The 21867-nt window shown below is 39.3% G+C and overlaps 1 protein-coding gene across 3 annotated transcripts in view; it reads right to left on the reverse strand.

Annotated features, from left to right (window-relative positions):
* ATP13A4 (ATPase 13A4) overlaps positions 1–21867 on the reverse strand; it is a 147450-nt gene that overhangs the window by 47027 nt on the left and 78556 nt on the right. For all 3 annotated transcript variants that reach the window (XM_045539949.1, XM_045539948.1, XM_045539951.1), the window contains 9 exons: positions 16297–16431; positions 13517–13687; positions 12536–12693; positions 11743–11931; positions 9754–9815; positions 7576–7726; positions 5877–5963; positions 5493–5646; positions 4251–4362 (listed from right to left, as the gene is read on the reverse strand). In XM_045539949.1, coding sequence (XP_045395905.1) covers positions 4251–4362; positions 5493–5646; positions 5877–5963; positions 7576–7726; positions 9754–9815; positions 11743–11931; positions 12536–12693; positions 13517–13687; positions 16297–16431 — 1219 coding nt within the window. The remainder of the gene's footprint in view (positions 1–4250; positions 4363–5492; positions 5647–5876; positions 5964–7575; positions 7727–9753; positions 9816–11742; positions 11932–12535; positions 12694–13516; positions 13688–16296; positions 16432–21867) is intronic.

Genomic DNA, 21867 nt, shown 5'->3' on the forward strand with positions numbered 1-21867 from the left:
GGCTGTAATCAACACCATCTTAGCTAATCTCAACAAATGGTCCCTCTATTAAGGCCAAGTTCTTCCCTCTTTTTCCCTCAGCTGGTAGCAATGCTCTTCTGCACAAAGCGTGTATGTTTCCAAAAGGAAGTAAGGCCTCCAAGGCTCCTATTCACCACAAGAACATTTTCAGGAACATTTTACAGGACCAAGTGCAGGGAAATACATTTGGGATTGGGAGCTCAAAGATGCTTCCATGATTCCCTCATCTTACATGCAAACACAAGAACAAGACGCCAGCACTGCCTAATCTGGCTAAAATCCAGCTGAAAGCAGCACTACTAAAAAGCTCCTTGACTTGCCTGCCATGCGCGTCTGAATGCTGGGTCTCACATAAGCCGGGGCCATGATCTAGAGTTAGTGATGCTCCCAGGAAGCAGCAGGAAGTGGACACAGTTTGGGAGTGTGTTTGGGCACACTCACCTCAGAGCATGCTTGAGAGGATGGCATTTCTCATTCTTCTGAAGCTAGCATTTAAGTCTCTCTATGATGTGGTTCCAAACTATCCTACTAGTTTCAACTATCACTAAATTCTTCTTCACTCACCCTAATTTCAGGCCAAGTTGGACCACTCACCATGGATGGTCTCTGTACTTGACCATCTCTAGACATTTGTTCTGGACTGCTATGAGACATTCTTCCTTCTTTCACGGAAAAGGTTATAAGTTCCCCATGATTTGCTAATGAAATACTTCCTATATTTTGAGGCCCAATTCTCATGGTACCTCTCCCATAAAGGCTTCTTCAGATAGAAATAATTGTTCCCTTGACATATTAATTCTACCTCAGTTTAGCTCATATTTTATTTGTCCATATATGATCATTCTTGGCTTTCTGATCTGTCACTGTGTCTCAATTAGTTGAGGGCAAGCCCACCTGATTCAATGCTGTGTTCAACAATGTCCACATGATGCCAGACACACAGGAAGTGCTCAGCAAATGTGTGCCTAGTTGAAATGCTCTGATGCATGTCGTGACCAATTTTTGCCAGGCAATCTAGAAAAATTCATTTCTTTTTTCAAAAATTCTACTGCCAGTGAGTTCAAGCAATAGTGCTGAGGAAAAGGAGGAGAGAATATGCAGACTACTGTAGCCCCTAACTCTAGAGATTTCACATTCAACTGGGAGGTAAAAATAGACATGGCCACTTCAGTTCTATGGAAGGCCGGAAAAAGGATCATGACAGATGTCCAAATCAGAGTCCCATGGAGTCAGAAAAGAGGGTGCAATAATTTCTGGGTGAAGTGATTAGAGGAGCTTTCCTGGAGGAGGTGATATTTAAACTGGTCTTTGAAGGATAACTTAGTTGATGCCTAATTGAGGACTTCCAATCTTTCTTGTGGTCTTTGTACTCAGACCTCAAGCTTTAGATATTTTTGGAGATCATATGACATAAGCCAACCACAAGTGCCAAATTAGACCAAGAAAATGGGTCAAATATTTGCCATAGCCTATGGCCTCCCTTGGCACTAGTATTTCTAGTTTCCCTGGCTTATGGCCTTCATAGGGGTCAAAGCACAATATTCAGGAAACTGAAGTTCTGCTCTCAGCCCTACCACTACTTTGCTGTGTGACCATGAGGATATGCTTTCTTTGGTAACCTAGTTCATCTTTGGATTTCCAAGGTCTCTGCTAGCTCTAATATTCCATCATTCTTCTTTTCATGAGTACTCAATGTGAGCCAAGAAATAAAAGGGGGTGATTCCTTGAGAGTTCTTAAGCTCTGCAATTTGGAATAGCATGCTATCCTCTCCTGCTTCCTGCAGGAGATGTTAGACTTTTTTCTGAAGTATCTAAAAGTAATAAAGAATGATGAGTGTAATACAAAGGAAGTACTGTCATCCCTGTGATTACACTTCATGTTTTTAAAATCCATGTGACTTTTAGAGGATGAAATACGCATAAAGTGAGCCAATAACCCTTGAAGAGAAGCGCCCTGACTAACCACAATAAAAAGAAAAAAAGAGCAAAAACAAAATACCCAGAAAGAATGTCCTGTCCCAATCTGGAATTAGCAAAGGATAGGTAAATTAATTTAGCTATCCGTATATCTGTGGTGATATGGCTTTAAGAGAGGAGAGACAAATTGATGACCTAAGATCCAATCCTCTCAGTGAATTTGTGTTTCGGCCACAACAGATTTTGAAAAGTTAGAATTTCAGTACCTCTGGCCAGGACATGTACTCTCCCGTGTGTCACAGCCTGCACCCTTCTCTGTTGCTCACGTGCCTCTACAGTGAGTGCTTTGTGACATGCACAAGTTCCAAAGCCATGAGTTTGCAACTTGTAAATATGCAAATATCTTATTATAATAATCAGAAGCCACAGCATAGTAGCCAGAACCTTGCTATATCGCTGGCCACAGGCCCTCAGGAAACAAAGTTTCATTCCCAATTCTGCTCCATCTCTTCCCTGGGCCCAAATTTCCTCTTCTTCGAAATATGACATCAAATTTCAAAGTTCACTTTTAGCTCTCTGACTTGAGAGACCTTGAAATGAGTTGATCAAATTACAAGAAATATATGGAGTTGTAATAGCCAGAGTTTCAGGGATCACATTAAACTGGTCCCAGGGAGAGTGGCCCAGTTAGCCCAGGAATCTCACACAAGGAGCTACTTCCCCCTCTGGGCCTCACTTTGCCCATGCACATCAGTCATTCTCAGCAGGTGCAACACTGCCTCTAGAGGACATTGTGGACGAGTTTGTGGCATCTATGCAAGATTTTCTGCAATGACTGACTAATGCACAATGAAGAATTATTCTGCATCCCTCGTACCTTTGAATATTTTACTGGACATTCATGAACACTAAAAAAATTGGTGTATTTTCCTAAGTCATTTTAGGCTTATACTGTTTATATTATACAATCATTAAAGTATATAGCATACTGTACTGTTATGGTATATATAATATTACTGTATATTAAACAATTATAAAATTATTTATTATACTTCCCTTAGCTCTGTTTTACGTATAAACACAAAGTATTTTTCACACGTTTAATATTCTACTGAATTTTGCAGGAATATAACTATAATAGCTATATTATGTAAATTGAGAAAAGATTTGTTCTATTTTCTTCAGAGTTTTACCAAGAATTGTTAATCATTTCACAATCACCTCCCTGGCACAAGACTCTTCGAGGTATCTGAGACTGCAATATATATCACACCTATATGAGTCTGCATTTGCAGCTGTTGTGGCCTCAATGGTTGTATACACAGGTACAAGCAACTAATTACTTCATTTTGTTTTACTGGAGTCAGCTGATCATTTATTGAACTATTACTTTTTGTGAGACATATTTTTTGCTTTTATTTTTACTATATAAGAGGGCATTATACATATTTTTACAAAGAATATGTGCAGATAATGTTACATATGAATTTTATTTAGGTATATTAAAGGAAGTATAGTTACAACAAGAGAGTGCTTAGTTTGATAAGGTTGAAAACAAATACATTAGGCCTTCCAAATTTAAAGTCCTAAATGACAAAATGAGCCTTGATTATCTCCACAGCAGTGTTACCAGTAGTGGCTGACATAGAGTATTGGAAATGGCATTGAAGGTGAAATAAACATCATAGCCTAAAAACAGTGGAAAATTATAAAAAACACACACAGCAAATGAAGTTGATCTCCTAAAGACTGCAGTCTATTTCAACTTTTGAGCATCTTTATTTTAATCTATACATATCAAAACTTTCCCTAGTATGGCCTCTCAGAAGTTTTTCTTGTTTTTCTTAAAATATTACCTAGATTACATAGTCTAAGATACATTTATTTGTTTCATTAAGCTGTGTATTTCCTATCAAGAATTTTTTCAGGCAAATGTTATGTTTCATAACTTCCAATCAATCTACCAACTATAATAAAAAAAAGTGGGGACATGACCACAATTTCAAACTCGGAAACACTGGTTATAGTCTTATGTCTGTTTTCACAAAGCTGTAAAATCACCTCATATTTTATACCTTATACATTTATTTCTAATAAAATCTCCCAGTTGGTGTTCACATTAGCTTTGTGATACAGGCTTAGCAGGCATGACTATATCCCTGTTTACCAATGTAAGGACATTTTACGTACACAAATAAATTTTCAGCAAGCTACATTGTTGTGTCCACCACCCAGAACCCTTGAGTCCCATCCCAGTCTGGTGCATCTTTCCACCAAACCATTTTGCTTTAGCAGAATCCTCCCCCATTTACCTGGTCCAGGCAGTCATGTGGTGATCCGTGTCCAGCTTCTTGTAGGCCAGTGCTATGACCCGAAAGCCCTGTGTCGTGTAAATCTGAAGTTCACTAACAAAACTAGTTGGTACTGTTTAGAAAGTAACACAGGATTAGTATGCAATATTTACATAGCCAGTATGGCAAAGAAAACTTCTACAAACATCCAACTCTTGCCCAAGAAAACACACCTCTACAAAGATGTGCATACAAGTAGTAGAAATGCTAAACATAACTACATTGTCAGGGTTGACCTCTTGGGGTTCAGTGAAACTGAAATGAAAAGGAAGCAGTTGAAAAAAGGAAAAAGGATGGGAAAGGTGTAGAATTCTTTTTCCCCCAGTTTAACCAACAAACATTTATTGAGAGTCTACTATGTGCCAGACATTGGCTATGAAGAGATGAAACTGCCCAGCTCTGCCCTGAGAATTTCTGTCTAACTGAGTAACAGCCAGTGGACTAACAATGCAGTCAAATGAGATCATTGCCATGATCCAGGCGATGGCAGCAGGCTGTGAAAAGCGCTTAGTAGGACCTACACCAGGCTGGAGGAAGTGGTCAGGCGAAGGAAGGAGAGGGCTTTTTGGCCAAGGGAGCATCACACACTCAGGCACGGAGGCATGAGACACAAGGCTTGGGTGGTTAGTTCAGCTCAGGGGAAGCACAGGCTGTGAGGAGAGGAGTGGTGAGGCAGATCTGGAAAGTTCAGTGGGGGGTTGGATCCTGAAAGCCTTATAAATAATCCCAAAGAAAGTTGAGATCATACTGGAGCCCATGGGAAGCAACCAAAAGAATAAAAGCAAAACAGTGATGACATAGTTGTGATAGAAGAACCAATCTGGTCACAGTATAGAGGGTAAATCAGAGTGGATGAGACTGGAGGCAGAGGGCCAATTCACTAGCTGTTGAAGTGATCAGGGACGATAAGGGCCTGCACTGACCCCATGACATAGCCATGGACTAGCAACTGACAAGACAGAGGCAGGAGGGAGAGGGAGGATCAGAGACGGCACCTAAACTGGGGTTGTGGGGAGGTACCATTCACCAAAATGGGAAACTGAGAGAAAGATAAGCTTGACTTGGGTATTGAATTTGGTACATCAATGAGTCACCCAATTGGTGATGACCAATATACAGTTGGATTCATAGATCAAGTGCTGTGGGGACATATTTACCTGGAAATGCAGATTTGCCAGTTGTAATGCAAGTCTATTCACTAACCTGTCTCAGGTTGGCAAAAGCTGGCCACCCTCTCTGGTGCACCTTTCATGAAAGCCAGTCGGTCACCCCCCATCTCTTGGACAATGACTGTCATCCTTTGCAGTGCTGATGAGAATGGGAACTGATGCAGGACTGCAATTCCTTCGACTGGGACCTGGTTGAGGGATGGGGAGTGGAGAGGCACATGCCGACACAGCTTCTAGCTACTGGGAATTAACTACTCCTCCTTTAATTCTTATTTTGGCCAATAAGGGGGAAGGTCTCACCAATTTTCACATCTGGAATTCAAAGAAGATACCTCTGTGACCTTTCAAAAACCATGGGCCAGAAGAGAGTTTCTCTCTGAGTTTGAGTGTTGTGGGGTGAGCAGCAAGCTCTGCTTACCTGGCTGGCTGTTTTGCAGGGCTTAACCACCATCACGTGTGCCGGCACTCCCTTGGTGTGGAAATTGTCCCCGGAAACAGCCATTTCCTATTTCACAAATGGAACATTTCATTGCAGAGATGTATTCATTGTTCGTCCACTGATGTTATGCTTAAACCCTCCCTTGAGAACACTCTCAGACCACCTCAATGTATCTTCCACATCTCTTTCCTCAGCTGGATGGAGGTGAACCAGACTTATTCTCCCACAGAAAAAAAAAAAATAATGCATTGGAAATGCTGCAAAACTTGAAGGGCAGACACTTCTGAATTATTCATGCAATGTATCCTGTTTTCTCTGTTGGAATGTGCTGAATAAAGGCTTATTCTCCATTTCTAAAGAGCTTAACTTGAAAGAAGTGCCCATGAATAGCCAGACTTATTTTGTGTGGAGCAAGCACCTTTCGGTCTATCTTTTCCTGGAGTTCTCTGCTGTTCCTGCTCTTGCCTGTCTAGTTTGGACTGATAGTCCTCAGGGCGGGGCAGGGCAGGGACTGCAATGTAGGATGTATGTGGTTAATGTTCAGTAATTACTATAATAATGGCCCTAAATTAGAGTCAAAGGAACCTTTTACCCAAGATAACACAGTGCTTTGTAATCATTCCATTGAGTGGTTGAAAAGAAGAGAGGAAATTGTAATTCCTACTTAAAGATGCAGAATTGGTAACTCAGAAAGCATGGAAGATTGGCAAAGTTACATCAGACTGCTATGAAATCATGCTCTATGAGGTCTGGAAGGGACTCTAAAAATTGTAGCTCTCAGTGGTGCTCACAGTGTGTCACCAGGGCGTAGAGCTATGTGCAGGGAGAAGGGATGGGCTTACAGCTAAGTAGTTGGGGATGTGTGCTCCCTAATCCCAACCTTTGCACCCCAACTTCTATTTAGATTGGAGTGACTCTGACTATTTAGTTTTTAAAGATTACTTCTGAATAATGTTTCCTTTTAAGAAAAGATTCCAGCTTTTTTGTCTTATTTTGTTTTCTATGAACACTGCTGGTCTAATTCAATGCCCTCATTTTATGGTCATGGGAGCCAAGTCCCCAACACAAGAGAGAACTTAGCAGGGTTGAGCAGCTGGCAAGAGCAGAGCTGAAATGAGAATCAGAAGAGCCAGATTCCTGCACTACACCATTTGCCCTTAAATCTAGCTCGAAGTCTCAACAAAAGCTCTTTAATCGTTTTCCTTTTTGTTGTTTCCAGCCTTAGAAATAAAATCAATACCAAATCAATAGGAATAAAACTCATGGTCACCATGAGTGCTTATCCTAAGCACTAGGGTCGGCAGTGTTTCCCAATCCCCATGTTCTAGAAAACTTTGAAACCAGATAATGCTCATAGAACAATACAAAGAGTTGATAATTACATGATGATTGTAATTATGTTAATACTATTAAACCTGTAATATGTGCCAGGCGCAGTACCAAGGATTTTGTTAATGCACCATCTCAGTTAATCCTCACAATAATTCTATAAAACAGTTGCTATTGTTAGCTTCATTGTGCAGATGGGGCAACCAGGCTTAGATCAGTTTGCCCTTCACTGCCAATTGTACTCCACGTTGGAAAACTCACGTGTTGTAAGTGTTAAATAGCTGTGGTAAAGCCTATGTTGCTCTGGCATTGAGAAGCTTCTTAGATTCTCTGCACAGCAGAGGCTTACCCAGGTGGTAGCTTCAAACATTTTGAGGTCCAGAGGGTCTCCCTGGACGGTCCCATCGAGCAGGATCAGAGAGTGGCAGCTGGCCATGGCCGCACACAGCGGGCCCCACGGCAACGCCTTGCCCGAGGCAAAGCTGTGGACATCCTGGAAGCTGAAGGAGAAGAGGAAAAGGGCTTTGGTTCTAACCACTCATGCCAAAGTGGAGCATCTTAGAGGTGAACGTCTTTTTAAAAAATAATTTAATACGCTTTGTTGCATTGTATACCCACTGTCCAATCCCCCCAAACTAATTCAGCCATCATCCTTAGGTAAGTTCACTGAGTATAGTTAACACAGAAGCATAAGCACATATCAGGGAAAACAAAAAAAGCACGAATCAGAAAAAATCTTATCAGTCAGTAATCTGTCATCTGTCAGTAATTCTGAGCACATAATTCTGAGTTCCAGAGGATTGGGCCAGACTCTGGATAGCACAACAAATACATAAAGCTCTCTATCATCCCTATCCTTGTATTTTTATTTGAGTATTTCCAATTTATCAATTTCCAATAGCCTTTGATGATTCATGAAGTATCTAGCACAAAGGTCAGGCCCTTTTGGAAAAAAATCAGAATTATCAGATAAGAATTGACAAGAAGATATTTAATAGCTTATAAGTCAGGTGCTCACTTCTTACCTAGAATTAACTGTTTTCTCTCATTTTATTAAGTAAATTTGTCAATTTTTTAAAAAATTTAAATTGCTGTTTTAGTAATTTGAAGCCAGCTTTGATCTTTTTGAAGGAAGGAAGGGACAGAAAGAGGGAAGAAGGGAGGTAGGCCTAATTAATCAATAAGTTACCTGAATATTATATCAAGTGTTTTTATTTAAATATAACAAGTTATTTTTAGAAATAGAAAGTTTCCAAAGTTTTGTGACTAATATAATGTCAATTCAATAAGCAGAACATTCAAAAGACAGAACATATTTAGTTCATTTTAGATGAACAAACATTTACTGTGCGCCTACTATGTGTGCCTGGTACAGTGCTATGGCATTAGGGACACAAACATAAATAAGAAAAAGATCGCTCTCAAGGTGCTCACACATTTGAATAAATGCATACATATTTTGAAGAAGGCTGAAAAAGAAAAGTACTAACAAGCAAGGAGATGAGGTGTACATTCAAATCCATTCTCTAGGAAAAAATGAAAAAACCTTTAGAAAGCTCAACACTGTAAGAGGCTTCCTCTGTAAGCTAATGTGGTTAGAAGCACCAGAATTATATTTTAAACTAGGAATTAGACTTGTTTATAAGCAGTATTTTAATATGACAATGTATCAAAACCATGTATAATTAAAAATACTTTATGGATAGGTAAATTGTATGTCATCTGCATAATGCAAAAGAACCACGATGAACCTTTCATGACTAAAATGCTTTGTGATTTAGGTTGTAAGTATTAGAGGGAAATACTGCCATTTTCAAACAAAATATAAATTTCAAATGCACAACATTTCATGTTCTGATCACATTGGAGGTGGATAGAGAGAAAAGGCAAGCAGAAACACAAACTCAGACATGGCCACAAGAGGGCCACGGGAGAAGGACGTGCAAAGCTTTACCACACCAAGCTGAAAACTGCCAAAAGGGAGTCTTTTCTTGCTAGAAAAGAGGAGGTTACAGAAGCCAGAAAGTGGAGTTCCCAGAATCAGAATACCAAGGAAAATGAGTACACTAGCTATGTTTCCACAACCTTCCTTTTCCTGAAATTCAAGGCACAAAAGTCACTGCGGTGTTCTCCTTCCTCTGAGCGTATCAAGGCGCTTCAGCTTGCGTAGGAATGTTACCTCTCTGAAGGACAGTGTCCTGGTCTTGTCCAGATTATTTAAACTGGGCCAACTTCAGGCCTCTGATGAATAGGCTAAAACCAAATTACATTCCAGCAAAAGCTTGAATGCAGTGTCAAAACTTCCCCACCACCTCCTGGGTTTGTGAGTGGCCTGGGACCGGGTAGGGCAAAATATGCATGTTTTAATGACTCTTGGAAAAATTCAAGAGGAGAAATTAAATGAAGATATTTGGGCAATCAGTGTCCACCAAAGCCAATGCTAAAATTTCTCCATTAGTAGTTTCAAGAGACAACGTGGAATTCTGGACAAAGAGAAACTACAGTGCCTGTAGTCCAAGGTACTCACCCATTCCTATCACAGGGCACGACTCCCCAGAGATCCAAGCCATCCCTTGTTAAGGTACCTGTCTAAATAGAAACAAATACTTGGTTTGCTCTGAAGATCTGGCAGCCCCATGGAGAAGATTCCATAGTGAAGACAAATAAGGCATGTTTTACTAGGAAAATATACTTCACAAACGTATTATCAAGACCAGAACTTCAAAGAGAAACAAAGAAAGGGAGGAATCTGGAGTCCTGGTGGAAGCTTTGATGAGCTCATACCAGCTGTAGATAAGCTGGCACTTAATTTCTTTGAACTTCAGTGCCCTCCATGGTAAAAAGAAGAAAACAGTATCTTCCTTACAGCTTCAGAGGGTTGTTTTGAGGATCTAATGGTAGACTGAATGGAAGGGAAAGTCCTGGGTAAGCCTGTAAGAGCTATAAAATGCGCGAGTCCCAGTTTTCATAGAAGTTAAAAGCATGTCATCAGAAATAAGTAACAGAGTAGAATTTTTACCTACAAGGCACTCTTTGTGAAAAGACTAAAGAAATTTTTTGCTATTTGATACCAATTTGGTAAAATCGTTTGTTGGTATTTCTCTCAGTGCGGCATGTTTAAGAGCTCGACTAGCTGGAATACTAGCTGTGTGACCTGGGCGAATTATGTAACCCCTGTTACCATCAGAGCCCTTATCTGCAACATGGTCGTAATCTCATGGAGTTGTTGTGAAGATTAAATGAGATAATGTGCCTCGTTTAATATCTAGCATATAGTAAGAGTTAATATTGGTAATTACTCGTTATTATTGCTAATTTTTAATTCAAATTCAATTCATAATTATCTCTCTCACTCCTGTTTCTTTTTCCAAGTCCAAGGAAATTATCTCATAAATAGAATGTGTTTCCTTACAATGCTAGTTGGATCACAAAATAATATTGAGATGGTGGCAAGAGCCATATTAACTTTCTGTTCTTGATAGATCTTTCTGATACTCCAGTAATTATAAAATACAGCTCTGATCCAATTAATTCTCTGCTATCAAAACCATCAATGTATTGTTTAATGGGTATGAAAATACTTAATGCCAGTTAATAGTGCACTTAAAAATGGTGAAAATGGTTAATTTTATAATGTGTATTTTGCCATAATAAAAAAATTAATTAGAAAAGAAGGCAACAGCAAAGAAAACCTTTAATGGTTTTCTGCTGCTTAAAGATTAAATAAAAAATTCCTAGCCAGACATTCAAGGTCCACAGACATCCTCTTCCATTACCAATGTCCTGCTCTAGTCAAAACCACACACTCTCTTGCTTTCCTGCCTCCACACCTTTGCCCATGCTCACCTGCCCATGATGCCCTGAAGGGCATTTCCATCTTATCCTCTTGCAACTCCCCTCTTTACCCCAGCACATGTGTGTACAGGCTTTAACAATACACTCCAGAGAAGGTAGAATAAGAGGCTGCTCGGGAATAACTGGCAATTAATCAAGTGTAATTTTAAGCAATAAACTATAGATGGGAAAATACAGTAAAGGTTTATATGGGATTTTGTAGGAACCAAGTCTCATAGTAAGACACAGTTTAATAAACTATTCCTTTTTTATTCATTCATTAATTCAATAAATGTTTATTGAGCACTGACTATATGCCAGGGAATATTCTTAGCATTAGGGACACACCAGTGACTGTAGTAAAGGGTTTAAATTTTGTTCCTTGCATGAGAGTTTTGACTGCAGAGGGCCAGGATGCTATTTTAATTAATGCTTTTCATAGCATATTGAAGCTGGAAGGACCTTAAAAATTCTCCTGTTCAGTACCCACTCCCCCTCCTCTAAACCCTAGAATCTGAGAGCTCAAGAGCTATCTCTATCCCAGATCACATGCTCAACCAGAGATTAAATGAAGCCATGTACCCACATTCTACATTTCCTGCCTCACAAGGGAGTAAAACACCTATATGTGCTGACAGTGATGATAAAAATGGCTATGAGAATGAGCATGAAACACACATACCTTGTCAAAGCAGACAAGGTTTAATTGTCCACACACATTGATCCTCTGGGGGCTGATACAGAAGATGCCTCTCTTCTTCAGCCTCTTCTGGGCATAGATAATGCCTGTGGTCAGAGCAGCAGGTAGAGCAGGAGGAACTGCAATCGTGATGACATCAAGGGCCTTCTTCACCATATCCTCTAGAGGTTCCTGGAAGATAGTCATTCTTTAACTATTACAGGCAAATCAGCAATGGGCAGCATATGACTTTTTTCCTTCTTCTTTAGGTCAAATTTCTAGAAATGGAATCAGTAGGACAAAGGTATGACCATGTTTATAGCTCTCAATATCTTTTGCCAAAGTGCAATAAAAAGGCTTATGATGGTTCATACTTCTATCAGCAGAGAACAATGTACCAGTTTGCCATGTCCTTACCAACAGTGGGTACCCAGTTTTACTGAAAATTTCTCATTTAATAGCTGCAAAAATACTACTTTACTGAAATAAATGCATTCTCAGGTTGAAAAGGAAAAAAATAATGTAAAGAAAAGTGTGAGGAAAAAAGTAGAGGTATGTTGATATCTCAATAAACAAATTGTTTTATCCCACTATCCCATAAGATCTGATTGTTATTATGGAACTTAGTGATCAATTGCTTATATTGGGGAACTGGAAATGGATAAGCAGGTTTCAGTGTTTGGCTTCGTTTCCCAGGTTTGTAAACCATGCCCTAGATTAATATCAACATGCAGAGTATGAAATATCTAGGGATGAGTGTATGTGTGCATGTAATAAAAGAGCAAAGGCAGCTTACCCCGCTGAGTGCATAGACACACAGAGTATAGATCATCCCAATGGTGGCTGTCCCCACAAGGCACAGGAGGAACCTGATAGCATCCCTGTAGAGCTTAAAATTCATTGGCTTAGGGTAGAGAATGGATCTCACAAGGTCTCCCTTTGCAGTGTTGAAGCCTGAAAAAGCAAACACATACCCCACTCTCAGGATGACAAACCCTACTGCTAGCGCTCTTCGAAACCTCAACATTGCCTTTGATTTCCTCTAGTGATATTTAAACAGTGTTTAAATCCAGAGGCAATTGAAAGATAAGTGAAAAAATAAGTGCTAGAATGGAAATATGATCTTGAGCCTAGTGCTCTCTCTGGCCTTCCTTCCCTCTACTTCCAATTTTAATGCATCCCAGAGATAGGAAACCACCATACTGGAGGGAGAGTGCGGCTTTTCCAAATATAACTTTGTTTGAAGGAAATGACTCATGAGCACACACACATACTTGCATACATACCCCACTTTAATTAAAATTAAATGGCCCCATAAATACTGATGGACTCAGTTTTCTAATACTTTTCAGTGTTAAATCTTCAGCGTCTAGCCCTACCTGCCTAGAAAGAACTTGGGATTTGGGATTAGAGAAAACCTGGGTCCAGCTCTGTCAATTACTAGCTATGGCATTTTTAAAAGTTCACTTGAATTGTGTGACCTCAGCCTATTCAAGTATAAAGTGGGGACAGTCGACATTTCTGCTCTGCTGGTTCGATATGTGGAAATAGTTTACAAACTACAAAGCACATAATTAGTAATTATTGTCATCAGTATTAATTATTTTTACCAAGAAGCATATACTGTAGTTCAATAGGCATTTAAAATATCTTATTCATTTACATACATTTGATTTGTTATCTAAAGACTGCTCCTTACCTGATAAATTTAAGGCACTAGACAAACTAAGCAAAAGTATTTCGTTAAGAGTAACAACACAGAGAAGAAGGTGCTAACCAGTCTGCAGTACCACTGCTCTCACGGTCCCAGAGCATGCTGCCTTGGCCTGGATCACCTCTGTTCCACAGAAGAGGACATGCCGTTTGTAATCCGCTTCACTCTGTGTTTTCCAGGGCAGGGAGCTATCCATCTTGGGTAATGGAGTTTTAGTGACTGGAATACTCTCTCCTACAGAAAACAAGCATCCCGCTTTGTGAGGTAAAATGCCTTCACTCATGTAAATCATGCCTGCACTCACTCATCGTACAACAGCCATTCGTAGTGAGCCTTCCTGGTGGCAGAGACAACCCTAGGCACTGGGGGTACAAGGGTAAATATAGTTCTTGTTTTAAGAGGTCTGTAGTTTAGAGTGGGAGACAGACATGTAAGCAAATAAGTATAATGTGGTATTATAAATACTGAATATTGTAAATCAAGCATGGATGTTAAAAAAGCTGGAAATAATTATTTGGGGAGCAGCAAGCTGTGCAGTCTAGAATGTAGGGTGTGGGTAACAAGGGCTGTGAGAGCTTTGTAGGAGCCTAAGCATGCAGAGGCCCAAATGCACCATATTTAAGGATTTAAACATTTTTCTAAAGTCACTGGTGGCTGAAGGAGGGTGGGGAGATACTTGACCACTTTAATCAGGGGAGTGATATATTTGTGTGTAAGAGAGAGCACTCTGCTCACAATACTGAATTGAGGTATGGTGAGGCTGGAGGCTGCACGTTCAGCTGGGAACTGCTCAGAGTCCCAGGTGGAAGGGATGAGGACTGATCTAGGCATTTGGCTATGAAAATGGAAAGGAAGTGCTGGAGTCAAGAAATAAGGAGGTAAGAAGCCACAAAATGTGAGAACATTTTTATATTGGCAGGCTATAGGGATAGAGGAATTTAAAATGACTTCCTTGTTCCCGACATGGGAGGTGAGCAGAGGGGGGCATTATTCATCAACATAGGGATTATAGGAGGAGAGAAGGAATCGCCCTTTAGCCACCGTGAGCTGAAGCTGCCTTGTAGAATGACCATGTTGAGATGCCTTGTAGGTACTTACAGAGTTATCTGGATCTGAGTTCAGGTGAAAGGCCTTGACTAGAGATATTTAGTCAGAGTTTATCAGCTTATGGGCAATAATTAAAGCCACAGAAAGAGACGAGATTACATGGGGACCAAGTCTGGGATGAGAAAAGGAAAGGACAATGCTGTAGCCCTGAGCAGCAACAACAACCAAGGAGGTGGAGAAATAGGAGCAGCAGAGAAACCCTATGAGTAGGGTCAGTGGTAGGAGAACTTGGAGAGAGAGAGTTGTCTTAGGAAGTTAGAGAAGAGAGAGTTTCCAGAAGGAGAGATGGTCAGAATAGTCAAATGCAACAGAGAGGACAATAAGATTAGAGATTTAAAGAATACATGGGACTTGGCAATGGGGACCCTGGCGACTTTTGCCAGAGTAGTGCGAGGGGCGTGCTGCAGTGGGTTGAAATGCTGATACAAGGTATTGAATGAAGTTGTAACACAACCATGGCCTGTCCTGAGGAGCAAGCTTGTAAAGCCTCCCACTAGTCCTTGCAAAGTGAACAATATAAAGTATTAATAGAATCCTATTCCAGTGTACTGGGGCTACTTTCGTTAGGAAAATGGTCCTTGGCATTGCAAAAGTCCCGACAGCACAGAGTTTTTATGAATCTATGGATTCTTGAGAGAAAGGAAGATGACCTGCCATGATCTGCCACACATTTATTTATTTATTTATTTCAGAATATTAGGGGGGACATGGATCATTTTTTTAATGCTCAAGTCCTGGCTGTAGGTGTGCCCATCACCCAAATAGTGTTCATAGTACCCGTTAGATTGGTTCATATCCCTCCCTTCCTCCCTGCTCCCTCCTGGTTGCTTTCCACTGAGTTTCACTTCCCTCTGTGCATATGTGTGCATGCATTTATTTTTTGTAAGTTCACATAGGAGGGAGATGTGTGTTCTTGTCTTTACTTCAGGCCTTTATGGTGTGCCTGAGAGAAATGAATTTGATTTGGACCTTAATGAGAACCACAGTACACCATTGTGCATTCATAGCCTCCCATTTCATCTCTGAAAAGGACTTTATGGTTCTTCTTCATTTTACAGAAATGTTGGCACAACATCCCATTATTATGCTGTATAAGTGAAAAATCAAAGCGATAACTTTGAGCAAGTCACTCCTCCTCTCTGGACCTCACCTGTGAAGGGAGATGACCTCTGAGGTCCCTCCTAGCTCCAGAATGCTGTTTAAAAATGAAATACAGTAAGTCCAAAATACTCAGTGTGTACTTGGGAAGCAGCATATTTGCCAAATGCTGCATCATGAACTTTTTAACATCTTCAAGACAGGCCTGGGAGAATACCAACTACCCTGTGGGTTTCAGGATGTCATTGATGGTTTTCAACCCTCCAAGTTTATTTGAAGACATATTTTATATAAAAATATGAAAGGTAAAAATCACAGACAATCCTGAAAGATCTAATGATCTCCACACTCTTTTAAAGTAAAATGAGAGGGTTGTAATAATCCTTTGTTCAAGAAGAAAATGCTAAACACTCAAAACGTTATGGTTGCATTCAAACTTAGCACATAGAAGGCCGCTTTAATTTGAACTCTCAGGTCCATCCCCAGCAGGACTAGGATTTGTGGAAATAGGAAGGTCCCACCCAGCCTCACACTTTGCAGTGAGTCGTTGTCATTCAGCTGGACGAGGGGCGGGGATTGTGGTAGCGTGGAGCCCAGGTCAGCCCAGAGAAGCTGAGGCTGTGGAGATGGAAGCCTACCTGTCAGCATGCCTTCGTTCACCACGCAGCTGCCGTCAATCAGCACAGCATCACATGGCATTTGTACTTTTTTCCCTGTCAAAATTAATAAATCTCCGGGCACCAGAAAGCGTGATTCCAGCTCTTGAACTCCAGCTGAAAGAGTGAGGAGGCAGAGTTCAGTCAGGTTATTTTCCCACGAAAACACAGTCCAACATGTATTTACGTTGAAAATCAATGAAAACGCAACCAGGGAATTTTTTGAAAAGGAGGACATTCCTCAACATGGATCCAAAATCTGGGGAAAAAGTAATAAACTATGTAAAATAAAAACCTGTGTGTGGGGGGGGGGAAGAAGCACAGAAAAAACTAATGCCAAATTCAGAAAAAACTAATGCCAAATTCAGAAAACACATTTGAAACTTATGTTACAGACAAAAGATCAATATTCCTAATATATAAAGAGTCTTTTAAAAAGAAATGTATAGTGAATAACTGTATAGCAAAATTGCTAGATATTAACAGTTCACACACACACACAGAACACAAGGGGTGTATTAAATGCTTGAAAAGCTGCTCATTCTTACTCATAATAAGAGAATTAAAGTTCTTTCCTTTCTTCCTGATTTCCTGCCTGCCTGTCTGCCTGCCTTTGTTTCCCTCCTTCCTTATAGAGTCCCAAAGCTGTTGTGGATTGAGCAAGAGAGGCATTGCTGCAGTGAGCTGAGTGGGGTGGGCTGGCAGCCCGCTGTGGGGTGTTGGAGCCTAAGCAGGATGGAAGGGTGTTTACATGAACCTGATGTCAGAGCCCGAGCAAGGGGGGAAGGGCTGCCATGGTGGCAGAGGCCTGCCATGGGACGTTGGGGTCCAAGCAGGGCGCAAAGGGTGTCTATGTGGGAGCGGGGTTGGAGGCAGAGAGAGTTTCAGCAATGACGAAAGATTGGTTACATCCAGGCAGAATGGATACAATAAGTACAGTAATCCCCCCATCCCCTTATCTGCAGTTTTGCTTTCCTTAGTTTCAATTACTTGTAGTCAACTGCAGTTGGAAAATATTAAATGAACAATCCCAGAAATAAACAATTCATAAGGGTTTAATTGTATACCATTCTGAGTAGCGTGATGAAATCTAGTGCTATCCTGCTGTGTCCTACCCAGAACATGAATCATCCCTGTGTCCAGCATATCCACACTGTAAATTCTGCTTGTTGGTCACTTAGTAGCCGTCTCCGTTAGCAGATTGACTGTTGTGGTATCACAGTGCTTGCTTCAAGTAGCCCTTATTTTACTTATTAATGGTCCCAAAGCACAAGAATAGTGATGCTGACAATTCAGATATGTCAAAGAGAAGCTATAAAGTGCTTTCTTTAAGTGAAAAGGTGAAAGTTCACCACTTAATGAAGAAAGAAAAAAGAATTGTACGCTGAGGTTGCTAAGATCTACAGCAAGAAAAAAATCTTTACCTGTGAAATTATAAAGAAGGAAAAAGAAATCCATGCTAGTTTTGCTGTTGTGCCTCAAACTGCAAAAGTCACAAGCACAGTATGTAAGTGCTTAGTTAAAATGGAAACGGCATCACATTTGTGAGTGGAAGACGTAAACAGAAATATGTTCTTATTGATGGTGATCAGGCTCAGTATTATTCATGGTTTCAGGCATCTACTGGGAGTCTTTGAATGTATCCCCTATAGATAGATTGAGATTAACGAGAGCCAGGTTTCTCACTGATAAAAGGAAGTTACAAATATAGAAAGAGAGAAAACTAGAATAAACCCTGAGGTATTGGATTAGAATTGGAAATATCAGTGTACTAGAGAGAGAGAAATAACATAGATGTAAATGTGTATGGATATTAGAATACACAAATACATGTTTGCTAGTCTGTTTATACATATAGTCTCTGACTCCGTCCTCTGAGAAGGCCTTACAGCAGTGAAATACCAATAGTACTGAACACATTCAGTTTTGGTTTCTAAACTCCATTCCTCCAAATAAAAAAACAGGGTGCTTTAGACAAATGGCTGATTACAAGGTTGGGCCAAGAAAAGTATTACATAAGCTGGAACACCTAGTTGTGCCGTTAAGTAGGAAAATGCTCAAAGAATGATGGGGACATATCACAAAGATATCAAAGCCAACTTAAAGGACTCTCGGTGCCTGAATCTATAACAATTCAAGCATCAAAGTAAGTAATAATAATAAAGAACTATAGCCATTGAATAAAATAGGGATTCATGTGTCCATAATGGCATAAGTAAATGAATAGGTAGATAAGAAGAAAGATAGCTTTCCTTGCAGCAAAATGGCAATTAATTAATTAGAAGGAGAGATAAAATTAGGAAAACATCATTTGGCAACTATTATAGTAATCATTTAGTCAAGAAACATCAATGGATACTAAAACTAATGGGTGAAAATTTGAGGAAGATGGTTTATCTATATAGTCTCAAAGTATCTCTCAACAAAATAACTATTTTTTTTTATTTCAGCTCATTATGGGGGTACAAAAGTTCAGGTTATATATATTGCCCATACACCCCCATCACCCCGAGTCTGAGCTTCAAGCATGTCCATTCCCCAGACAGTGCGCATTGCACTCATCAAGTAGGTATACACCCATCCCTTCCCCTCAGCCCCCACCTCTGTACGATACCCAATTGGTGTTATTCCCAAATGTGCACTTAGGTGATGATCAGGGAAACCAGTTTGCTGGTGTGTACATGTGGTGCTTACTTTTCCATTTTTGGGATACTTCACTTAATAGAATGGGTTCCAACTCTCTCCAGGAGAACCAAAGAGATGCCATATCACCGTTATTTCTTATAGCTGAGTAATATTCCATGGTATACATATACCACATTTTGCTAATCCATTCATGAATTGATGGGCATTTGGGTTGTTTCCACATCTTTGCAATTGTGAATTGTGCTGCTACAAACATTCGGGTGCAGGTGTCTTTTTTATAGAATGAAAAAGACATTGTTCTTCTGGGTAGATGCCCAATAATGGGATTGCTGGATCGAATGGTAGGTCTACTTGGATCTGTTTAAGGTATCTCCATATTGTTTTCCATAGGGGTTGCACTAGTTTACAGTCCCACCAGCAGTGTATGAGTGTTCCTGTTTCTCTGCATCCACGCCAACATGTATTGTTTTGGGACTTTTTGATAAAGGCCATTCTCACTGGAGTTAAGTGATATCTCATTGTGGTTTTGATTTGCATTTCCCTGATGATTAGAGATGTTGAACATTTTTTCATATGTTTGTTAGCCATTTTTATATCTTCTTTTGAAAAATTTCTATTCATGTCCTTTGCCCACTTTTTGATAGGGTTGTTCGATTTTTTCTTACTGATTTTCCTGAGTTCTAAATAGATTCTTGTTATCAATCCTTTATCTGATGTGTAGTACACGAAAATTTTTTCCCATTCTGTAGGTTGTCTGTTTACTCTCATGACTGTTTCTTTGACTGTGCAGAAGATTTTTAATTTGATCAGGTCCCATTTATTTATTTTTGTTGTTGCTGTGATTGCCTAAGGGGTCTTCTTCATAAATTCTTTGCCTAGGCCAATGTCTGTAAGAGTCTTTCCTACATTTTCTTCTAGAATTCTAATAGTTTCCCACCTAAGGTTTAAGTCTGTTATCCACTGTGATTTGATTTTTGTGAGAGGTGAAAGCTGTGGGTCCTGTTTTAGCCTTCAAACTATACTACAAAGCTGTGATTATTAAAACTGCTTGGTATTGGCACAAGTGCAGGGACACAGACCAGTGGAACAGAACAGAAAATCCAAATATAAAACCATCCTCATATAGCCATCTAATCTTTGACAAAGCAGACAAAAACATACTCTGGGAAAAAGATTCCTTACTTAATAAATGGTGCTGGGAAAAATAACTATTAATTACAAAGGAGGAATGAATAAATTTACAATGGAGAAACCTGGAGGAACTTGTTTAATTCAGTAATCCAGTCAACATCACCAGTAACAGGACAAATTTGAATTGTATACCACCTGAGAGGAAGCAGTGAGAACACAGCACCATGTCTGTGATATGCCAGCCAAAAATGCATAACCTGAATTTAAAAACCAGGCAACATCAGACAAATCTAAATTGACTGACATTCTACAAAATAGCCAGAGTTGAAAGAGTCAATGTTACAGAAGTCAAGAAAAGACTGAAGATTAAAGAGACATGGGAAACAAAAGCATTTTGTGATCCTGGATGCCTCTCCCCTAAAGGACACTATTGAAACAGTTGGCAAACATGAATAAGGTCTGACCATTAGTTGGTAGTAGTGTGTCAATATTAACTTCCTGGATGAACTGTTTTACGTAGGAGAATATCTTTGTCTTTAGGAAATGCACACTAAAGTTTGTGGTGGTCATGGAGCCACGTCAGCAACTTATTCTCAAATAGTTCTGGGAAAAATGTTAATTGAACTATTCTTGCAACTTTTCTGTAAGTTTTAAATTATTTCATTAAAAAAAGAGAGAAATATACATGAGATAATATTGCTCACCTATACAATTAGAAAAATCTAAAAGTTTGCCAGAACATTCTGTTGGGAAGGCTGTGAGGAATCAGGCACTCACACATTTCTAGTGCAAATGCAAACTGGCACAATCTCTAGAAATTTGGTGATACTTTTCTAGTAAAAGTATATATGCATTTATTCTTCAGCATAGCAATTTTACTTCTCAAAATCTATAACAAAGATATACTGGCAAAAATATAAAAACATATATGTACAAGACTCGTTATTATAGCACTGTTTGTAATAGTAAAAGACAGAAAGAAAAATTATCTGATAGAGGACTGATTGAATAAACAATGGCTCCTCCACACAAGAGACTATGCAGTTGAAGTAGTGCATGAAGAGTATCTATATACACTGCTAATAAAGGGCACCGGGGAAATAGTGAAGTATGTACATATATACAACATTAAATATAGTTAAATAAGTTTGGTATACCCTTATCTATCTAAAAAACAGCACTATAGATACATATCCTATTTTGTATATATAATATATAGCTGTAAATATTATATATAATTTTATTATATTTTTAAATATAATAAATCAATAACAACCAAAGTGATAATTATAGAGAGAATGAATACAGAAGCTAGAGAGGACATGGATAGGTGCTAGACTCTCCTCTGAATATCTCTTTGTCTTATGGATTTGACTTTTAAACCATGTAGATATTTTCTACAGTATCTACACAAAAATTAAAAAGCTAACACTAAAATCTAAAGCAAAATTAGTGAAATGAATCTATCAAGTTATTGTCATAACCATACAGAGAACTATTTTGAATAAGTTTAAAACACAATTTTGGGGGACAAAAAAAGTATAATTTGGCTCTACATTTCTGATGGGATATCATGAACAGGGAGAAAAAAAGAACTCTAAAAATACCTTAAACTGTTTTTAGGAATCATTAATTCTGAGTGTGTTGGTTTGTTATTCTGAGATTATTGTAGATAATGGGATAAAGCAAAAGAGTAATCCATTCCTGTCATTGTAAATTGGGATTTTTGGTATAGAGAGAGACACAAATAAAATCAACAAAGTTAAGTAAAAAGAC

Source organism: Lemur catta, chromosome 1 (assembly GCF_020740605.2).
Source record: "Lemur catta isolate mLemCat1 chromosome 1, mLemCat1.pri, whole genome shotgun sequence".
NCBI classification, from domain to species: domain Eukaryota; kingdom Metazoa; phylum Chordata; class Mammalia; order Primates; family Lemuridae; genus Lemur; species Lemur catta.